This window comes from Mustelus asterias, chromosome 1 (assembly GCF_964213995.1).
Source record: "Mustelus asterias chromosome 1, sMusAst1.hap1.1, whole genome shotgun sequence".
NCBI classification, from domain to species: domain Eukaryota; kingdom Metazoa; phylum Chordata; class Chondrichthyes; order Carcharhiniformes; family Triakidae; genus Mustelus; species Mustelus asterias.
Window position 1 is genome coordinate 26,125,081 of NC_135801.1, and position 22,840 is coordinate 26,147,920.

The following is a 22,840-nucleotide window of genomic DNA, read 5'->3' on the forward strand; positions in this document are numbered from 1 at the left end:
GATCCTTCTATTCACCTTATCAGTAACTGCAACACTATATTCTACACCTTATCATTTCCTTTTCCCCTATGTACTCTATGAACAGTATGTTTTATTTGGATAGCTCACAAGAAACAATACTTTTCACTGTATCCCAATACATATGACAGTGATAAATCAATCAATCTTATTCTGTGAAAGAGAGAGAGAGCAGAATGTCAACAGTTGTGCAGTATTCTGTTTGGCTGAAGTGCCTGACATAGCTGGAGGTACGTGTAGGTGTCTCTCCACCGACGTCACTAATGCCCCCCAGCATTCCATCTGTTAGTGGGGATCGTCCTGCTTGAGCAAAGCTCAAAGACATCTCTCTGGAGCAGCCAACAGTATCAGTGGAACACCATCTGGTAGCTATGATCATTTGGCTGAGGTGGGTGCACAAACTTTGCGCATTGCCTACCTCAATCTGGACAGGCAAGGGCGCAGAATGAATCGTGACCTGACCCACATCCAAAAATCAGGGTAAACAAATCACTGGCTCTCTGTCCGAGCCTCGCCAGCAAAAGCTCCGGTTTGATTTGTGACATCGAATCTCTATTGTTCGATTTTTAACTTGGGTCGGGATTGAGTCAGGTGGGAGCCTCGGTGAGTGATGAACTGCTCCCCACACCCCCACCACCCCCACTTTAACAGTGAGAGACTTGGGTGATTTTAATGCTTGAATCGCGTCTGTAAGTTGTTGATCAGTTGCCTGCTTCTGAACAGCAGGCAGCAGAATATCAAACAGCAGGAGGCTACAGAGTAGGACAGCAGTTATGTTGTGGGACACTGGAGGTGTAAAGTTTCGTGGGTGTGTCCCGGGGGAGCACTCTTACTCTTCCTGGTGCCAGAGAAAAATGTAAAATACTTTTTTTTAAATCGCCTTTTTGGGCCATTTCTTTGCCTGTCTGGAAAGTCAAATAACTTCCCATTTCAGTTCACTTCTTCAAATAGCATTCGGGGCTTGGGTGTGGTATCAGAGTAAGAAGTTTAACAACACCAGGTTAAAGTCCAACAGGTTTATTTGGTAGCAAAAGCCACACAAGCTTTCGAGGCTCTGAGCCCCTTCTTCAGGTGAGTGGGAATTCTGTTCACAAACAGAACTTATAAGACACAGACTCAATTTACATGAATAATGGTTGGAATGCGAATACTTACAACTAATCCAGTCTTTAAGAAACAAAACAATGGGAGTGGAGAGAGCATCAAGACAGGCTAAAAAGATGTGTATTGTCTCCAGACAAGACAGCCAGTGAAACTCTGCAGGTCCACGCAACTGTGGGAGTTACAAATAGTGTGACATAAATTCTGATTCTAGGATCGCATGATAAAGACTCAGGAGGAAAAAAGCAGAAATATTTATGTGAAATAGTGTGACATAAACCCAATATCCCGGTTGAGGCCGTCCTTGTGTGTGCGGAACCTGGCTATCAGTTTCTGCTCCGCGACTCTGCGCTGTCGTGTGTCGCGAAGGCCGCCTTGGAGAACGCTTACCCGAATATCAGAGGCCGAATGCCCGTGACCGCAGAATGTCAACAGTTGTGCATTGACAAATGTGGTATCAGAGCCAATCTTCATATCTAAAGAAGGGACCCTGTTAGTTTCCAACACATGTCCTTCCCTTAAAATTAATAACTAACGAGTAGGTGGCAGGACAGGGATAAGGGAGCCTGTCAGCTGAATTTTCACTGCCTTCCTGCTGGTTTCTGTGAACTAGGCAGGTTAAAATTGCCCCTTGTGATTCTGAAATTCTCCCTCAATGTACCCGAACAGGTGCCAGAGTGTGGCAGCTAAGGGATTTTCACAGTAACTTCATTACAGTGTTAATGTAAGCCTACTTGTGACACTAATAAATAAACAGGACCCCAGGTTACATTAGGAAGCCAGACCAGATCCCAACATTTTTTCTTTTTGGCATAATTCTGAGGATAGGATATTTATTTCCAGGAGGGATTCCATTGACAAAGTATGGATCTTTTAAAGTAAAACAAACTTTATTTAACCACACAATTTACATATAATTCTAACAAATGAAGCAGCTTAACCATTAACAGTTGAACAATATTTAGAAATGAAAGGAAGCAATTTTACTTTCCAGCTTATGACTGTTCATTGAAACATAGAAAACTACAGCACAAAACAGGCCCTTCGGCCCCACAAGTTGTGCCGAACATATCCCAACCTTTTAAGTCTACCTATAACCCTCCATCCTATTAAGTCCCATGTACTCATCCAGGAGTCTCTTAAAAGACCCTATTGAGTTCGCCTCCACCACCACTGACGGCAGCCGATTCCAATCGCCCACCACCCTCTGTGTGAAAAACTTCCCCCTAACATTTCCCCTGTACCTACACCCCAGCACCTTAAACCTGTGTCCTCTCGTAGCAGCCATTTCCACCCTGGGAAAAAGCCTCTGAGAGTCCACCCGATCTATGCCTCTCAACATCTTATATACCTCTATTAGGTCTCCTCTCATCCTACGTCTCTCCAAGGAGAAAAGACTGAGCTCCCTCAGCCTATCCTGATAAGGCATGCCACTCAATCCAGGCAACATTCTTGTAAATCTCCTCTGCACCCTTTCAATCTTTTCCACATCCTTCCTGTAATGAGGCGACCAGAACTGAGCACAGTACTCCAAGTGGGGTCTGACGAAGGTCTTATATAGCTGCATCATTATCCCCGGACTCCTGAACTCAATCCCTCGATTGATAAAGGCCAGCACATCATACGCCTTCTTAACCACCTCCTCCACCTGCGGGGCCGATTTTAGAGTCCTATGGACCCGGACCCCAAGGTCCTTCTGATCCTCCATAGTACTAAGATTCTTTCCCTTTATATTGTACTCCTTCATCCCATTTGACCTGCCAAAATGGACCACTACGCATTTATCTGGGTTGAAGTCCATCTGCCACTTCTCCGCCCAGTCTTACATCCTATCTATGTCCCTCTGTAACTTCTGACATCCCTCCAGACTATCCACAACCCCACCAACCTTCGTGTCGTCGGCAAACTTACCAACCCTTCCCTCCACTTCCTCATCCAGGTCATTTATGAAAATGACAAACAGCAAGGGTCCCAGAACAGATCCCTGGGGCACACCACTGGTGACCGACCTCCATTTAGAAAAAGACCCATCTATACACACTCTCTGCCTCCTTTGGGCAAGCCAGTTCTGGATCCACAGGGCGGCAGCCCCTTGGATCCCATGTCCTCTCACTTTTTCTAGAAGCCTTGCATGGGGGACCTTATCGAACGCCTTGCTAAAATCCATATAAACCAGTTCCAGTTCCAAATAAGCCACATTCATGCATAGATCAAACCAATTTTTAAATAAATACAGTTAGCAAACCCAGGCATACTCGCTTTAACATTTGTTAACATTCTTGGAGCTTTCAGAGAGAGAGGTTCTCGAAGCCTGCAACATCCTACTAACTTCAGCTGCAACTAACTGCTTTCTAAAAAAAGCTCTTTTCTTTTGCCACAGACCCAGATCTGCACATAAACCACATCATCACATGACCCTGACAATCCCTCTGATCAGAAATCCCAGAAGGACTTCGGTAAACAAAAGTCCATTAGCTCTAAAAATAAATACTTGCAAGATTGAAATAAGTAATTATCTGGCTCTCCCATAACCTGGGCTGCATTCCTGTAGCATAAAGCTGATTTTTAAAATATTCCCTTTAAACATAAAATGTATCTATATCAATTGCACTACTATCATCACAAAATAGATTTGCACAGTGGGTATGAGCACCAGTAAACAGGCATTTGATTAAAGCAAACATTTCAATGATTAAAATGTATTGCAACAAATATAGCTTATCTGTACAACTGTGTTGTCATTCCTGTGGAGGCCAAAGAAACCCAAAATAACTGAATTTACCAATGGACAAGATTTCATTTTTAAAACTTCTACTTTAACAATCAAACCAAAATCAACATAAACCAAACACAGACTAATAGCAAATTATGGTAAATATATATTACAAATTACACATTCAAGAGCAGATACAACAAGGATACATTTCATTGATTTACTGGGCACTCCACTCAGTTTATATCAGCCACAAAGTCCTCCAAAGCTCTGGTCTTCATCAAGTGGAATTCCAGCTCCTTTTCTTTGAAGATTTAGCCACTAATTCTCATCAGCATTAACTCCCAACCAACCTTACCACAATGGCGAACTTTTCCAGAACCTCATAGAATCCCTACAGTGCAGAAGGAGGCTATTCAGCCCATCGAGCCTGCATCAACTCTCCAAAAGAGCATTTTACCCAGGCCCACCCCCCCCCCCCACCTATCCTCGTAACCCCAAGCGTTTACCCCATTAATCCCCCGAATCTACACATCTTAGGACACTAAGGGGCAATTTAAAATGGCTTCTCCACCTAACCTGCACATCTTTGGACCTCCTTGGCTTTGTCCATGACAATCTTGATGGTGTCGATCCAGCAGCATTGCCTTTGTCCAAACCCTCTGTGACAACCCTGTGCATTGTACGGCTAGGTAATCACTTACTTCAAGTAACAGAAACAGCTGCTGCAACCCTGGTAGTTGTCTATTGCCAGCTCCTGGACCCAGCCTTTCTCTTCTTCAGCCTGCATGCACTGTATTACAGAGTGATCCAAGCTCAGTAGGCCCTGTATCTTTTACCCAGTTTCACTCAGCTTCAGATTCCGTTTTTAATCTTCCCTAGAAGCCCAAAGGTTGAGTTTTCCTTTCAGGTAGGGCCTGGTCCAAAAGAAAACACAAGCTTTAAAACCGGGGTCAGTGCACCCAACAGAACATTTGAACAGTCATTTGTTTAGAAAGCAGTTCACACACAATCCCCCATTGGTCTCGCAGACATACCTTCATCACAATTGAAAACACATTATGATTGGAGAGCAAGTAAAGGCAATTGTGTATGATACAAATGAATACATTAAATGCATAATACAACCTAACACGTAACAATGGTTGCAATACAACTGAGCACTGTTAAAATTATAACAGTACAGCTGGATTCACATAATGATTACACTATGATTGAATAGGTCTTATATTACTACAGAACAACTGAACAGGATTAGTAATAACAGTGTATCTGAGCACAGAACTAATTATAAAATAATTCTGATATGATATTGTGTATTGTTGCATATTATTCATTACAATATAGCTGAATGCAAAAAGTTACAATTACAATACAATGGACACGGATAAATAGCGTAAACATCTGCGATGTACAGGACATTTTACTATACCCCATACATTATTAAAATGTAATCAAACACAATGCAACAATACTTGCTCGAAAAAAAGTGGATTTCTTGAATTACAGGTCTTTAGAATACTCTGTTATTAAAAAATGTTTTTCTGTTTTTTTCCAGGAATATACCTCTTGCTATCTGCATATCAATGGCGGTTGTAACAGTCGGATATGTGTTAACAAATGTAGCCTATTTTGCTGTGATGAGTCCTGAGGAGCTTTTGGCCTCTGAAGCAGTCGCTGTGGTAAGTAATAAAGACTGAAATTTATGTGAAAGAACCCAGTGGTCTTTTGAAATGGAGAGTATGCTTCAGTTTACAAATGGTTGCAGACACGATACATTACCAACAATCTTCTGCAGTCCTTCTCAAACACAGAGCAAAGCGGAATTAGTGGAATTCAAAATATTATTGTTCAATTTTCCATCTTTTCTGCAGTCTAATGGATTGCTAACACAGCTTGCAGGTACCCTGTGTATAAGGTGGGAGGAAATACCCTGAAAATAGGCTTGGCTGTCTGGAAGGATGATTTCAAATGCGTTAATAACCCGCCCCCATTGTGATGGCAAGAATAGAGTTTGGTTGACAGAGCCAAAATGGGTGATATGTGTCGCATTTACAGCTAGATTCTGCAACAGTGGGTGCCCAGTGAGCTGACGAACAACAGGCATCTGTATGCTGTACCCCTAAGTGGGGAAACATGAGGGGCACCATCTAGCAGTCTCATTCACCATGGGGGAAATCTGAAAGGGTGTCAACCTGATTCCCATGAATTTGAATACATTTGAATATAATTAAATGTTTTAATGCCATAGCTTCCACCCATGACATATCCCTCCCCCTCCTCCCAACCCCCCCGCCTGATGGTGTGACATCACCCGGCGCGATTCACTGCTGGTTTTCATCAAGTGACAATCAGCTGTGATGACCATGCCCGGGATACGGAGCTTCCTGGAGGCACAGGGAGTTGAGGGACTAGTATGGGCATTGCCCCCGGCACCCTAGCAACCCCCCCCCACCCTGGGACACTGCGGGGGGTACTGCCAGGGTACAGTGCCGAGGGGGCACAGGGAAAGGCAGTGCCAAGTGGACAGAGAGCGCATGAAGGAAGTAGTGCCAAGGGGGATCTGGCATGGGGGGAGGTAACCCTCCTCCAGAGAAGGGGTGGCTTCCCTTTATGTGTAATGACGTGGAGAGTGAGGGGAGATAGGAGAGACCTGGTGCCTGTGAGGGTGCAGGGGGTTTAGAGAGAGGGGAGAGCTCTTTAAAGCTGACATGGTGGTGGGGGGTGGTGGGGGGGGGGGGGGTGGTTTGTGCATGGCTGTGAAGGGGGGAGTGCCTGCAATACTGCCATGGTGGTGGGGGGGGAGTGTGCCCCCTTATACTTATGTGGTAGAGAGGTGTGGGAGGGTGGGGAGAGGAGGGGAGAGTGTCCCCAGTGCTTTCTGGGCTCGGGGTGGGGGGTCACCCGATGCTTGTCAGGGTGGTCCTCCATGTCCACAGTAAGGGGGGTTTGGGGGAACGTCATTTTAAATGCAGATCAGGGGCACCCTTTTAAGATGGATCCTGATCTCTATGGAGCCGGTCTTGCTGGCTGTATCTGGCCCCTCCCTACCAGAATGACAGCATAAACCATGCCCCCAGATGTTGTGTGCACAAAGTGCAGAATCTGGTCTGAACACTCCTCTGAGTTTGTGGAGAGAACCACACCGGTTTTCACACAGAGCCTGACACTCTGGCCGGGACTCTCCAATCTCGTTACCGCTGCCAGCGAGAATGGAAAATTTGGTGCCCAGCCGAAACTCCATTTACAGCAGCGGGACTGAAGAATCCCAGCCACCGGCAAGGTTGGAGAATCCCGGCCTCCAACCAATTTTGGGAAGATTCCACTCGAGGTCTATAACTTGCAAAGTCCGACCTATCGCAAATGGCAAGTACAATGGCTATCCTCACCTGTGGGACACTGGGCTCTATAGGCCCATGATCCTAATGCAGCTAGAGCACTGATCAGGCAATTGTGATTGATGCTGAAGGTCAGATCACACGCTTTTAAAATCAAATTCCAGCCTCCTCCCAACACCCTTAGCACACTTGCCTTCCAAATGCCAAATGTCTCCCACCCAGTCTAAATATTTCCCAGCACACATTAAGCGGCAATAGGTATGATTTTCCAGCACTTCCCACCAGCAGGATCTTCTGATAGACATCGGTGGGACTCGAAGATCTTGCGGACAGCCAGTGGCAAGATGCCTTCACTGCTGTAAAAAATGGAGTGGGTAGGCGGAAAATCCCACCCTCTGCTCTCCATGTACTGTCCAAAAGGATCAATTCATTTATGTGCAGATCACACCGCAGCTTACAAAGTGTTAGTGTGATTCGCAGAGGGTATAATGTCCACGCTATTGCATTTCGAAAATCAACTCCATCATTATCCCAAAGATGTACGGGTTAGGTGGATTGGCTATGCTAAATTGCCCCTCGGGGAGATTTGCCGGGTAAATATATAGGGTCACGGGGATAGGGCCTGGGTGAGATTGATGTTGGTACAGCCCGATGGGCCGAATAGCCTCTTTCTGCACCGTAGGGATTCTATAATTATTAGTGGAAAGCACCAAGCTAGAGAAAGGATTATCGCTAAATTGTTTTTTCCTTTATTCTTTCATGGGACAAGGGGGTCGCTGGTGGGACCATCATTTGATGCCCATCCCCAACTTCCCTTGAACTGATTCATTTATTCAGCCATTTCAGAGGTTATTTTACAGACAACCACATTGCTGTGGGTCTGGTGCCCCTATCGGACATTAGTGAACCAGATGGATTTTTACAACAACCAATAATGGTTTCATGGTCAACATGACCACGTTTTTTACACAGAGGGTGGTGGGTGCCTGGAGCTTGCTGACGGGGGAGGTAGCGGAAGCAGATACAATAGTGGCTTTCAAGGGGCGTCTTGACAAATACATGAATAGGATGGAACTGGAGGGATATGGTCCCCGGAAGGGTAGGGGGTTTTAGTTCAGTCGGGCAGCGTGGTCGGTGCAGGCTTGGAGGGCCGAAGGGCCTGTTCCTGTGCTGTAATTTTCTTTGTTCTCTATTAGTCTTTGAATTCCTGGAGTAGTTACTGGAATCAAATTCTATGATCTGCCACGATGGGATCTGAACCTGGGTGCCCACAGCAGGACCTTGGCTCTCCGGATTACTAGTCCAGTGACAATACCACTAGGCCACCACCTCCCCACATTCTTTCCAGGCAACAGATTATAGATGTCTGGTACTAATTGAGCCCCTGCTCACTCGAGCAGCCCAAAGACTGGTATGCAGCATAGAGTGACTTAAGGAAACAAAGGGAAAGGGGGTGCAATTTAACTTACTCCCCAGAAATAAAGCTCATCCATTTCACTCATATTTCACTCCTTTTTTGTCCTTTTTGTGAATGATGTGCTCATCAAAATGGAAGATGCGCATACTCTTCCCATTTTTTCTGTCTGTTATTAGCTTCAAGCTCATCCAGGTCAGACGTATCAGGGACTTGATGCAGAGTTAAACTCCTTCCACTCTACTCTAAGTACGAATTTAACTGCAATCTGAAGGAGCACTGGCCTGACCTTTTCCATTTTTCAGAGCACTTATGGCCTCGCGAAATAAGATTGCTTGTTATGTGCTGCTGAAAGGCAGACAGCGTTGACTGTGCTCACAGGCCCACTTGGGACTGAGTTTGAAACTGCCCTAATCTTCTATCTTTATAGCCGGCGCAGAGAGGAGATGGCTGTTGCATATCCGGGAAGGTGGATTGAAGCCTGGTCACTGAGGTGACAACACATTTGGCCGCAGACGTACTTCGATATTCTGTGGCATGGCTGACAAGCCTCCAATTTAGAAAAAAAAACACATCCCAGTTTATTATTCAGTGTTGCATTGTGTTCTATTTTGACTCAATGCAGTCCTGTGAATTTAATATTTTGTCCCTACCCAGGGGATCTTCAAGATGGAAAAGGAAATATTCTACATAAATAGCATGAAGCGAATACTCAACTAAATAGCTCCCAAATACAGAATTTATTGCACTGACAAGGAATACCTTAAAATCAGTTGGGATTTCATCACGCAAGATAATCTGGCCTTTCTCATTTAAGGAATCAATTCTACACAGTTCTTTACAGACTAATTATTGATATAAATATATACTAATTATATTGACATGTTTATAATAAATTTAACATTTTAAAGGATGACACTTAGCTAGAAGCCAATGTAATATTTGTCTCGAATATCTGTGGAAACAACCAGTAGGCAAATCTCCGCAGCGGCTCAGCCAGTTTTGCCATTGACTGTCTAAATGCTACAAATCAGCACGGCCGCATGGTAGCACTGCTGCTTCACAGCGCCAGGGACAAGGGTCCAATTCCCGGCTTGGGTCACTATCTGTGTGGAGTTTGCACGTTCTCCCCGTGTCTGCGTGGGTTTCCTCCGGGTGCTCCGAGTTCCTCCCACATTCTGAAAGACGTGCTGGTTAGGTGCATTGACCTGAACAGGCGCCGGACTGTGGCGACTCGGGGAGTTTCACAGTAATTTCATTGCAGTGTTAATGTCAGCCTTACTTGTGACTACTAAATAAAATTTAAGATCAGGAAAGGTCCAGGTTTGATCTCCACTTTATGCTGTGTTAGATGACGACATTTCTTGACAGCATTAAGGATTGGTCTCAGTGCCTTGGCAGCAAATCAGCACTTTCAGGGGAAGGAGGGAAGAAAATTGTAAAAGGAAAGAAATAACTTAGCATCTGGAAAGATAAAGATGGGTCAATTGATGGACTGTCTGTGTGATCATTGATGAACAGATTGTGTGGTCATTATGCTCACCGACAAATCTGTGCACTTAAGCAGAAAAAGTTGAGTTTTCACTTTCTTTTTGAGGTTTTGGTCTGTTATTGTGGGAAAGTTCCAAAGGAGACCAGTAAAACCTTTCTGAAGTAATTTGTATTTAAATGTGTTCCTGTTAAGCAAGCTGAATGTACATGTGTTGCACCTGATTTGTGAATTTGTGGCACGGTGGCACAGTGGTTAGCACTGCTGCCTCACAGCGCCAGGGACCCAGGTTCAATTCCCGCCTTGGGTCACTGTCTATGTGGAGTTTGCACATTCTCCCTGTGTCTGCGTGGGTTTCCTCCAGTTTCTTCCCACACTCCAAAGATGTGCAGGTTAGGTGGAATGGCCATGCTAAATTGCTCCTTAGTGTCAGGGGGACTAGCTGGGGTAAATGCATGGGGTTATGAGGATAGGGCCTGGGCGGGATTGTGGTTGGTGCAGACTTGATGGGCTGAATGGCCTCCTTCTGCACTGTAGGGATTCTATGAATCTCCCATTTCATGAAATGGATGCTGGTGGAATCCATTTCATGAACTGGGCAAACCCTGTGGGGCAGATCATGAAATAGGCAGTTTGGCCGCTCATTCCATGGAATGGCCAGTGTTATGTATGAGTTTTAAAATCTTATTTGTGGAATTGTGACTCAAACCTGTTGTAGTTTATCAGCTTAATGTCATGTACTAAGTAGCCAAATAACAGCATGAATATTGTCAGTTTGGGAAAGCAGGTTTTTCTCCAAAGACATAGATGGTGGTTGGTGGAAGGTGTAAAATTTAATATAAAAAGTTGTAATGGGACCAGTTCACATCTAACTTCGAAGCAGTTGATGGGAGGTGTGCAATTCCATACTGGAAACGAAAGCATCATAGAATCATAGAATGCTACAGTGCAGAAGGAGGCCATTCGGCCCATCGAGTCTGCACCGACCACAATCCTACCCACGCCCTACCCCCACAACCTCGTGCATTTACCTAGCTAGTCCCCCTAATACTAAGGGTCAATTTAGCATGGCCAATTCACCTAACCCACACATCTTTGGACTGTGGGAAGAAACTAGAGCACCCGGAGGAAACCCACGCAGACACGGAGAGAATGTGCAAACTCCACACAGAGAGTGACCCAAGCCGGAAATCGAACCTGGATCCCTGGCACTGTGAGGCAGCAGTGCTAACCACTGTGCCACCATGCCACCCAAGTACTGGCCATTTCATGAAATGAGCAGTCAAACTGCCTATTTCATTGTGTTGACTTCATATGGCAAGTAACACTTAACAGTTCATTGGTGACAAGTTGATCTCTCCTTTGTGGTATCAAGATGAAAATGTGATGGCATTCATACCTCTTACAGAAGCAGGATATCAGCATATAAATCTACACCAACCAACATACCCTTGCAAACACTGAAGACTGTATTGAGAGCTGTGCTAGTTTGTGGTTTGCTGAATATGAACAGAAGGTTATTGCTGTCATCAAGCATGGGAAAGCTGGACAGAAACTCCGAAGAAATTAATATCACATCCAGAAACCTTTCATGCTTGCATGTCTGGGTGGTGTATGCAACATTACTAAAAACAATGGTAAGTACCTGGCTAACAAGGAAATCATCCGAGACATCATGCAACAAATTGTCCATGGTGGTGAAAAGGAAACTCACAAGAAACTTTCTGAAAAATATGCAAACAGCTCATGGTCTCTCAAAGTAATCATTCGTCATTGTGAGAGATGCATAGAAAAGCATCACAGGCAGGAGATAGCAACAGGGGTGGTTGTGAGACTTCTGTCGTAGAATCACTCCAATGCAGAAGGAAGCCATTTGCCCCATCGAATCTGCACCTACAACAATCCCACCAAGACCCCATCCCCGTGACCCTATCTATTCACCCCATTAATTCCCCTGACACTAAAGGGCAATTTAGCACGGCAAGTCAACTGACCTGCAAGCTTTTGGCGTGTGGGAGCAAACCGGAGCACCTGCAAGGAACCCACGCAGACACGGGAAGAATGTGCAAACTCCACACAGAAAATGCTTTGCCCTGACTGGGAATTGAACCCAGGCCACGGTGGTGAAAGTGGCAAATCCTAACCACTAGATCATTAGGGAAGTAAAAAGGTGCAGCCATGCAGATGTTGTCTGTTAACAACTTGAATGAATGTGGACAAGTAGACCTGGTTGATATGCAGACTTTGAAGGACAGAAATTATTGTTTCAGACTGTACTTCATAGACTACCTGACCAAGGTCCACATCATTCATCCTCTGAAATCCAAGACAGCAGCTAAGGTTGCCCATGAGCTGCTTCTCATATTTCTAGACATTGGAGCTTCACATATTCTTTAGTCAGATAATGGAAGCAGATTCGCAGCACAAATCATCCAGGAACTGGCAACACTGTGGGAAGAACTGGTGTTGGTCAACAGGCATCCCCAGAGTCAAGGCTTGGTGGAACAAAGTCATGGTGATATGAAGCTGAAGCTAGTGGACTGGACAACTACTGTGCTCAGTGGGGCTAGGATGCCCACTTTGTTCATTGGGCAATGAATAGTGGTCGCCATGAAGCTGGCTCCTTACCAAGCACTCACTGGAAACAAACCATGGTGCAACCTCAGATCAAAGTTGTCAGATGAATTCTTCAATGGAATCTTCATAGCCATTGAAGATGAACTGGAAAGACTTCTTGAGGAGAACATGGAAACTCCTGGTCTTGAATTGGCCCCTGGATCATCCTCTCTGGGCAATCTGAGCTGGTCCAGAACCATTCACCACTGATGCCTCCAAGTTAGTCCCTGGACCGTGTGACATGGAAGATCCTGAATGAGTCCTGGGACTATCCACCATAGATGACCTTAAGTTGGCTCCTGAATCATCCAACATGGCTGAGCCAGCCCCTGAGTCATTCAATATAGACAATCCTGAGACATTGCTGGGACCATCTTCTGTGAATGATTCTGAGCAGGCATCTGGATCATCAACTAATAACCCTAAATCTGATGAAGAACTTCATCCTGACAGACATGCAAGGAAGCTGGCACACCAGGGCATTACATGGCAAGATAAGCAGATGATAGCACGCAGCACAAGGTCACTTCAGGCTGTTGGGTGTTGTTTAGTTTATTTTATTAGTGTCACAAGTAGACTTACATTAACACTGCAGTGAAGTTACTGTGACAATCCCCTACTCGCCACACTCTGGCGCCTGTTCAGGTACACTGAGGGAGAACTTAGCATGGCCAATGCACCTAACCGGCACATCTTTCAGACTGTGGGAGGAAACCCGAGCACCCGGAGGAAACCCACGCAGGCACAGGGAGAACTTACAGACTCCACACAGAGAGTGATCCAAACCAGAATCAAACCCGGGTCCCTGGCGCTGTGATGCAGCAGTGCTAACCACTGTGCCACTGTGCTGCCAGACAATGGAGACAATGTAGATGTCCCAGTGTCTTGACCACAGCAAAGGTGACCCACCAAAGGTGTGGTGCTGACAGCAGATGGGACTGGCTTCAGCACTGCAGGGGCTAAGGGGATTGCGATGGGCAAACTTGCCTGTAATCATTTTGAATTTATGCAGTACAATGGACCGAGTGCAAAAGACAGTAAACCAGAATAACTCAGTCTTTGTGAGATTGTACATGTTCAAAGTGCTTGTTGTTGGCCAGGCTTCCAGAAATGTCACTGCAGGAGTAACTTCTTATCAAGACAATGTTCCTGCTTGAAAACAGGTCTCCGCTGACACAAGTCCTGTGACAATGCTGGCCGGTGCTGACAGTACTGGCATATTAAATATGTATAAATTGTATTCACGCTGTTATTGTAAGCACTGATGTGCAAGCTATTTGAAAGGTTTGGGTATCATCCTGAATGAAATATAATAGAACATAAAGCAATTAATTTGATATATTTGGATGTCACACTGAATCTGAAAGGTGCATTGAATAAAGGCACATTATGCATGTATGAATTGTTTCTTTATTTGTTTTTGTAATCATTAATGAATATGAGCTGTATCTGAATAGTTTGGATATAATACTGGATGAAACATAAGAGGAGAGTAAACAGAATTAAGCACATTATGCATTTGTGAATGATATTTTATATTTTATTCATAATAGTCAGCCATTTCATGAACTGGGCAAGTTTTCCAATGCCCATTTCATGAACTGGGTGATCAGTCTGAAAGACGTGCTGGTTAGGGGCATTGACCCGAACAGGTGCCAGAGTGTGGCGACTGGGGGAATTTCACAGTAACTTCGCTGCAAAGTTAATGTAAGCCTTACATGTGACGAATAAATAAACTTAAACTTTAATTCAAACTGCCTGTTTCATGAATTATGCGGGTAGACTGGGTATTTCAAGAAATGGACTGCCCATGTCACAAAATGGACAGTTTCACAAGTTGGGTGTAACATATCCATACCCTGATACTGCCAAGTCTGTACTTATTAAGTATATACTTACTAAGTGTTTATGTGTGAAAAGAAATATGCACCAGCTCAGTGTGTGGTTGCTAGCAATATTTGCCTGGCGCATATTTGCAAAATATATTGTTCCTTAGTTTATATTTTTGAAGTGTGTATTGGCGAAGAATATACTTATTAAGCATATAACTGTTGTTACTTGTTGAGATTATGCATATGTACCTGCATGCCTGTTTATTATAGAGTTTTATTTAGACCTTCACTCATTTCCATGGATAAAAGGGAAACATTTCCTCAGATCAGGGGATGGAAGTGCAGGGGGACAGGAGGTGAACTGTTGCTTTGTCCTACCTCTGACCTCCAGGATGGGATCATTTGAATATTCAAAGGCAATGCCTGCATCTGTAGTGGCACAGCAGAGGTGCTCACCCACTGAGGTGTCAGAACGGTGCTGAAAGGGGCTTCCCATATCTGAAGTAGGCCACAGAAAAATAATAGGACAGCATTATTGCCTCCTCGCCAGGGAATGGATGGCCATTTTGTTGAAGGTATCCGAACCTTCAGATCTTGGCCATTTGATGGTGGGTTTTAGTGGCCTCCTGCACAGTCCCAATGGCAGATTAGGAGAATCATTATGGTTTCTTTTGGGGTTTTTTGCATACACATGCTATTTTTCTTATTCTTGTTTACATGGAAATGAAAATTTAAATCTAAATCCGAAAATTAATAGAATTGATTTAGCGGTTAATTGTACGGGATACACTCACCTGATGAAGGAGCAGCACTCTGAAAGCTCGTGATACCAAATAAACCTGTTGGACTTTAACCTAGTGTTGTGAGACTGCTTACTGTACGGGATTGATTTTAACTGCACTCTCATTGTTTAGACCTTTGCAGAGCGACTGATGGGCAAGTTCTCTATAGCAGTGCCAATCTTTGTCGCTCTTTCCTGCTTTGGGTCCATGAATGGAGGCATCTTTGCAGTTGCCAGGTAGGGAAACAGTCCATTTATGGGTTTTGAAAATGTGTCAGAACAGCGGGAAAGAACAAATATAACCAGATAAATTGGGAATGAAGATATATTTATGCTCACAAAAACAAAAATGCCCCTTCAAAGAATTTCATATGCATTCAGTGAGTTCCCTCTCCGCAGCAACTCACTTAAAGTTGTTTCATTTTAACATAATTCGGATAGTTAATGTCACTATATCCATTTAAAGTTGCCAGTGCTGTTTCAACATCATTTGCCACAGACTTCCTCTTCTGTAGCCTGTCTATTCACATGACTTTTCCTGCAGTGCTTTGTCCTTATATAGAGACATGCTTCTTCCCGCTCCCAGCATCTCTGACTCCCACTCTTGCCTCTGGCCTCTGTTCGTAGCTTAGTCTTCAGGGTCTGTCCTTCAGCCACATCCGACTTCTGGCTTCGCTGCTGAACTCGCACTAAAGTCCTGAGCTTCATCTCATGGCAGAGATGACAGGTAGTCACAAACAACATCTTGGGGGGGTTACCATTGACCAGAAACATAACCGGATCAGCCTTATAAATACTGTGACAAGAGGAGATCAGAGGGTAGGAATTCTGTGGTGAGTAACTCACCTCCTGACTGCACAAAGTGCTTACCTGGAGGAGTGCAGCTTTAAAAACACTCAAGAAGCTTGACACCATCCAGGACAAAGCAGCCCACTTGACTTGCACCCCATCTGCCACCTTCAACATTCACTTCAGCCACACCCTTACACAGACCAGCAGCAGTGTGCGTAGAGCAACTCATCGAGGCTCCTTGGGCAGCAACTTGCAAACCTGCGCCCTCGACCAACAAGAAGGACAAGGGCAGCAAATGGGTGGGAACACCACCACATGCAAGTTATCGTCCAAACCACACACCATCCTGGCTTGGAACTATATCACCGTTCCTTTGCTGTTGCTGGGTCAAAATCTTGGAAACCCCTTCCTAACAGCACTGTGGGTGTACCTCCATCACATGGACTGCATTGATTCAAAAACTTAGCTCACCATCACCTTCTCAAGGGCAGTTAGGAATGGACAATAAATGCAGCGACGTCCACATCCTGTAAAAAAAAGGTTAGGACTTCAGCTGCTACATGCACCGACTATCTGCTGCCACTAGATGAAGCCTAGTCAATCCAAAATACTGTATACTGAGGTGAGTACTGTAATTTTAAAAAAAGAATTTAATTGTATTGTGTATTGTACTTCTTTTATATTTAGTGATACATTTTATATTGCAAGCTAATCCAGCTGGAAATGCACAGTGCTGCACACAGTGGTAGATTAGAGTCATAGAGGTTTACAGCAAGGAAACGGGCCCTTCGGCCCAACTTGTCTATGCCGCCCTTTTTTTTAAACCTCTAAGCTAATCCCAATTGCCCGCATTTGGCCCATATCCCTCTATACCCATCGTACCCATGTAACTATCTAAATGCTTTTTAAAAGATAAAATTGTACCCGCCTCTACTACTACCTCTGGCAGCTGGTTCCAGACACCTACCACCCTCTGTGTGAAAAAATTGCCCATCTGGACACTTTTGTATCTCTCCCCTCTCACCTTAAACCTATGCCCCTCTAGTTTTAGACTCCCCTACCTTTGAGAAAAGATATTGACTATCTAGCTGATCTATGCCCCTCATTATTTTATAGACCTCTATAAGGTCACCCCTCAGCCTCCTACGCTCCAGAGAAAAAAGTCCCAGTCTATCCAGCCTCCCCTTATAACTCAATCCATCAAGTCCCGGTAGCATCCTAGTAAATCTTTTCTGCACTCTTTCTAGTTTAATAATATCCTTTCTATAATGGGATGACCAGAATTGCACACAGTATTCCAAGTGTGGCCTTAACAATGTCTTGTACAACTTTAACAAGACGTCCCAACTCTTGTATTCAATGTTCTGACCGATGAAACCAAGCATGCCGAATGCCTTCTTCACCACTCTGTCCACCTGTGACTCCACTTTCAAGGAGCTATGAACATGTACCCCTAGATCTCTTTGTTCTGTAACTCTCCCCAACGCCCTACCATTAACTGAGTAAGTCCTGCCCTAGTTCAATCTACTAAAATGCATCACCTAGCATTTGTCTAAATTAAACTCCGTTTGCCATTCGTCAGCCCATTGGCCCAATTGATCAAGATCCCGTTGCAATTGGAGATAACTTTCTTCACTGTCCACTATGCCACCAATCTTGGTGTCATCTGCAAACTTACTAACCATGCCTCCTATATTCTCATCCAAATCATTAACATAAATGACAAATAACAGTGGGCCCAGCACTGATCCCTGAGGCACACCGCTGGTCACAGGCCTCCAGTTTGAAAAGCAACTCTCTACAACCACACTCTGGCTTCTGTCAAGGAGCCAGTTTTGTATCCATTTAGAAACCCCACCCTGGATCCCGTGACATTTAACTTTATGCAACAACCTACCATGTGGGTACCTTGTCAAAGGCCTTGCTAAAGACAACATCAACTGCACTGTCCTCATCTACCTTCTTTGCAAGAAATGTCTGAAAGAATCTAACTCTGGCTTTAACATTGATTCCTATGGAAACCCATGGTTCACTTAAAGTCATTTCATTTAAAGTTGCGATTTTTATAAACATAACCACAACTTTAAGTGAGGACTTGAAGCAATTGGAATCAATGTATATTGTGCAATAACATACCTAAAAATAACATTTCTTTAAAATTATATAACCCTGGAATTCTATGGGATTACCATTTCAACCATGCAAAAGACCAAGCAGAAGCCCTCAAAAAACCCACAAAGTAAATAGCCATTTTCGACCTAGTACTGGTCGGACACCTGGTGATCAATCCTGCAGAAGGTCAGGATCTATCTACTGTTAAAACCCAGGTCAGAAACTCCAAGGTGTTTTGTTAAGTTAGCCTAGGCCCTAAGTTTTACATTTGATTTTGGCATGGTAAGCATAAGGTGTTTCACTCCAGATATGACTCAAGTGACCCACTAGGGAGCTTTTATCAAACAAAGCTTATTTAAGAACACAGTTAAAGTGTAACAAAAAGAATTAGCATCACTTTTACGAATTACAAGACTTAAACATGACACAGTATGATTCCTAACAGCTAGCTATCTTTGTTGTTCCAAGTTAAGCATCATCCCACAGACATACACACTTCTTCAGACTTGACACAGAAACAAGTATGCTCACGTGATACTGGATTTGCAATTTTTAACACCCACTGTGAATTGGTCCTTTGAAGGTTGCCTCAAATCTCCAAGGCCCTGCAGTCTTGGAACTTTGAAAAAGCCTCTGGACAGAGACATTGCCTTCTTCTGCCAGTTTCTGGCAGCAACTGAACTGAAACTAAAACTGGACATTTTCTTGAAGCATAGCTGTCCTTAGCCACATGAAATAAACTGTCAATCAACCCCAATCAAGCTCCACTTAGCAACCCCGGGGGACTCATTAAAACCACAGAACATTGCATTCGTCTGGATTAAAATCAACATGATATCAGTTATACTGCCTCAGCAACAATAAAGGACACCGATGACAGACAACACAGTGCCAACAAATTGGCAAAGATTGCAGAAACATCCTGCAGAGAAGCATGATTAAAATACATTTCTTAAAAGCACAGTACTGTCGCAGTACTTAACAGTTAACTGGTTTACAACTGATACATATCATCATAGTATGTTTTGCTTAATCGCCCGTTTTCTGCCAGAACCTTCGACCTCTCCAGTCATTCCATCCCCTCTACCGATCAGGTCAGGCACCATTCTGAGATTAGAGAATGGGAAGATATCTTGCTCCCATGCTGTGATTCTGCCACTCTTCCTTGTCAGTTTGCAAGTTCCAACGCAGTAGCCCAATGTGAATCACGCGTCAATTCCAGGTACGGAATTATCTATCGAGCTGGCACCTTCCAATGGCGACGATCCAAATTTATTATTACCAGTTTGTTTCATAGCTGACTGGCTCCCTTGTTACAAAATATCAATTATTGTTTTGGACTACAAATGTGAAAATGCCTAACTAATGCCCTGATTTGCACAGCTAAAAGGTTTAAAATTTCCACTGTACCAGCCAAACTGTTACGCAAATGTGCTTTAGTAATCAAGATTCTGAGTGAGTTTTTACAAAATAGTTTTTCTGCTGATTCCACAAGTATCTGATGGACATTAGACAGTAAAGCATTCAAATTAGATATGCAGCCAATGTGAGGGTGGTACAATGATACACTTCACATTCAGCTGAGAAACAACTTGAAATCTCAACGACAATTAGGCCATTGTCATTCAATTTTCACAGTAGATTTGTTTGGCAAACATTAATTTCTTTTCATTTAACTTAAATATTTTAACAACGTATTAACATCTGCAAGTGTTTCCCTGTGATATCTTTTTGCAGAAAAGTCTATATAAGTCAATTTAAAAATTCTCCATTTCTTTATTAATTACATCAATTACAGACCAAATGACGCAAGTACTGTACAATGTTTTTTGCCGTAAATTCAAAATCTACCTTAAACGAATATTACATTCCCTTCTATGGGCGGCACGGTGGCACAGTGGTTAGCACTGCTGCCTCACAGCACTAGAAGACCTAGGTTCAATTCCAGCCTCACACAGCTGTCAGTGTGGAGTTTGCACATTCATCCCGTATCTTCACGGGTTTCCTCCAGGAGCTCTGGTTTCCTCCCAAAGATGTGCGGTTAGGTTGATTAGCCACGATAAACTGCCCCTTAGTGTGCAGGGGGATTAGCAGGGTAGATGAGTGGGGTTGCAGGGATAGTGCCTGGGTGGAATTGTTGTCGGTGCAGGTTCAGTGGGCCAAATGGCTTCCATCTGCTCTGTAGGGATTCTATGATTTTCCAAAGATTTTGATTTCCTCCAATGTTCCCTCTAGGTTGTGTGGATGCATGGCTATGCACCAGTGCAGAACATACCACATGGTACAACAAACAGACCACACACAACGAATGTTCCCTTTAAATTGTGCAGGAAGAGACTTTAAGTGCAGTGCAGATTTTGTTAGAATAAAGAAGCATTGCTTGCTCAATTCAAATAAAGAAATCTGTCTTTATATATCTTGACATATCTGCATATCAAGCAGCAACAGTCACATAATAAAGGAAATAAATCAAGTATTCTTTATGAAGTATCTGATACGTTTCCTGTCAGTCAAGAATGTATTTTGCACTGCTCTGATTATTTGGTGCACTTCTGTGGTAAGTAGACCCGCTGGAGAGGATGATCTCTAATTTTGATTGCAACTGGTGCTGATCTGACCAGTTGGTGCCGGGGAAGTGACAAGGGCAAGTTATTTTAAAATCAGGTTTAAAACGGCAACTAGGCGTTCTATTAAGCTTCTCAACCAAGTGCTGAAAATTTTCCCTGTCACTCTGCTTAGGTCCTTCTGGTGTAGTTTCCCATGCATAATAATCTGACTAAACCAGTTAGCTCTAACATCCCTTGCACTTTGATTATCTTCTTTTGGCAACCTTTTTGCCGCCGTGTGAAGAAACCTCTTATTTTAACACAATCTGATAATGTCATCAAAGTCGAAGCAAGATCAAGGGGAAACCAGTTGTGTTTATTCCCTCAGAGAGTCAATTGAGCCACATTAGAATTTCCCCTGAAGTACTCAATAAAATCCCTCCGTATTGTAAGCAACTGAAGCTAAAAATGTTAATTTATTGTGATCTGAGTTATTTGTTGTATTTTACTCCGAAAGAGATGAGGGAAGCTGAGGTGAAGGAGATTAATGAGACGTATTTAAGCTGAACTCGTTAACGTCTGATGACAAATAATTGCTTTAAAAGGAGAGCTTAGAATGTCACTATGAATCTGCGCAGACTCGTAGATATTGCATTGGCATTTGCTAGTTAATAGAGAGCATGCATTAATTGGGACATAATTTGTTGTATCTCTTTAATCAAATAGAATGTTTTATGTTGCTTCACGAGAGGGTCACCTTCCTGAAATACTATCCATGATCCATGTTCGTAAACATACACCTATTCCTGCTGTTATTGTGTTGGTAAGAAAGCATCTCCGGTCATTTAAGTGCATATTCACCTGACTTCCAACCTTTTGGTTGTCAATTTCACATCATAACGAGGCTTTCCAGGTCGAGATATTGGGGCAGGAATATCTCTCCAATATTGGGAAGTTGGGAAAGGGTGAGAGCGGGATTTAAAAATCATGCCCCTGGATTCCAAAGCCTTTGGAAAACACTTCAGTTTTCAAAGTGAGGGCAGGCGTGAGGGGATGGGGAACCCACTTGCCTCCAACTAATGACCAATTAAACTCCCAGAAGAGCTTGCTGCTGACCTGGGGATGTTGCGACTGAAATTGTCAACGATGAATTTGGGGAAGCCAAATAATCTGGAACATGTTAGTGTGCAACTGCTCAGGTTCAAATTGGGTCAAGGGGAACGTTTAATTTTATTAATTGAAAATTATTGAGCCCTGGGGGGGATCTTGTGCTACATCATTCACATTACCTCTGATCTAGTCGTTTGGACGCTTAAACATTTATGCTGCTAACCCTCCAAGATGCCACATGCTGTCTTCAGCTAGGCAGTGGCACCATGGCTGCCATCTGACGTTGCCACTCGTGTTCTGAAGACAGCCACCACCCCTCGAGATGTTGAGCCCCACTGATTAGACACTGAACTAGTCCCCTGCCTGATTAGGGCACGAGCATTTCAAAACAGTGCAGCGGGAGCGTCAGAGTTGAGGCACAGGGTTGGGAACCAGAACTTCATCTGGATGTTGGATTCCAAACCCTGTTTTGAAAATCCAGCCCATTCGCTTCCTGTTACAAACTGAGAGTTATTGTTTCTCACTGAGTTTGCACATAATATCAATTGTCTGAGCAAAACTGGGTTAGAGAAATGTCTGAAGCATCTAAGTACCCAGGGCAATTTTTTTTTAAGGAATAGAAAGCTCCATGAACCCCCCCACCCTACCCCCATAGGAGGTCTTGTGTTGCAGTGGATAGTATCCCTGACTCTGAGCCAGGAGCTCTGGGTTCGAGTCCCACCCCAGGACTTGATGGCCAAAGAAGGTGCATCCATAACCCGGTCAAACAGGTTGAGTGTGTCAACCTGCAAATCTTACCAACACGCCAGTGGTTGTCAATAAGAGCGGTAAAAACTCCCTGGTCAGTCTTGTTTGATGTGGAGTGGCGCCCCTCAAGCTGTAAGCCTCTAGCAACAGGTCAGCTACCTGTTCCAGGAAAAACAAGCTATGGAAACAAATGAAAGTCTGCCTTGTGCGCTACTATGTGCAGGAAGATAA

The 22,840-nt window shown here is 43.9% G+C and overlaps 1 protein-coding gene across 2 annotated transcripts in view; it reads left to right on the top strand.

The window, feature by feature from the left end:
* Positions 1 to 22,840, top strand: part of slc7a11 (solute carrier family 7 member 11) — a 188,831-nt gene that overhangs the window by 135,167 nt on the left and 30,824 nt on the right. For both annotated transcript variants that reach the window (XM_078238448.1, XM_078239312.1), the window contains exons 7-9: positions 5,391 to 5,514; positions 15,436 to 15,539; positions 21,479 to 21,575. In XM_078238448.1, coding sequence (XP_078094574.1) covers positions 5,391 to 5,514; positions 15,436 to 15,539; positions 21,479 to 21,575 — 325 coding nt within the window. The remainder of the gene's footprint in view (positions 1 to 5,390; positions 5,515 to 15,435; positions 15,540 to 21,478; positions 21,576 to 22,840) is intronic.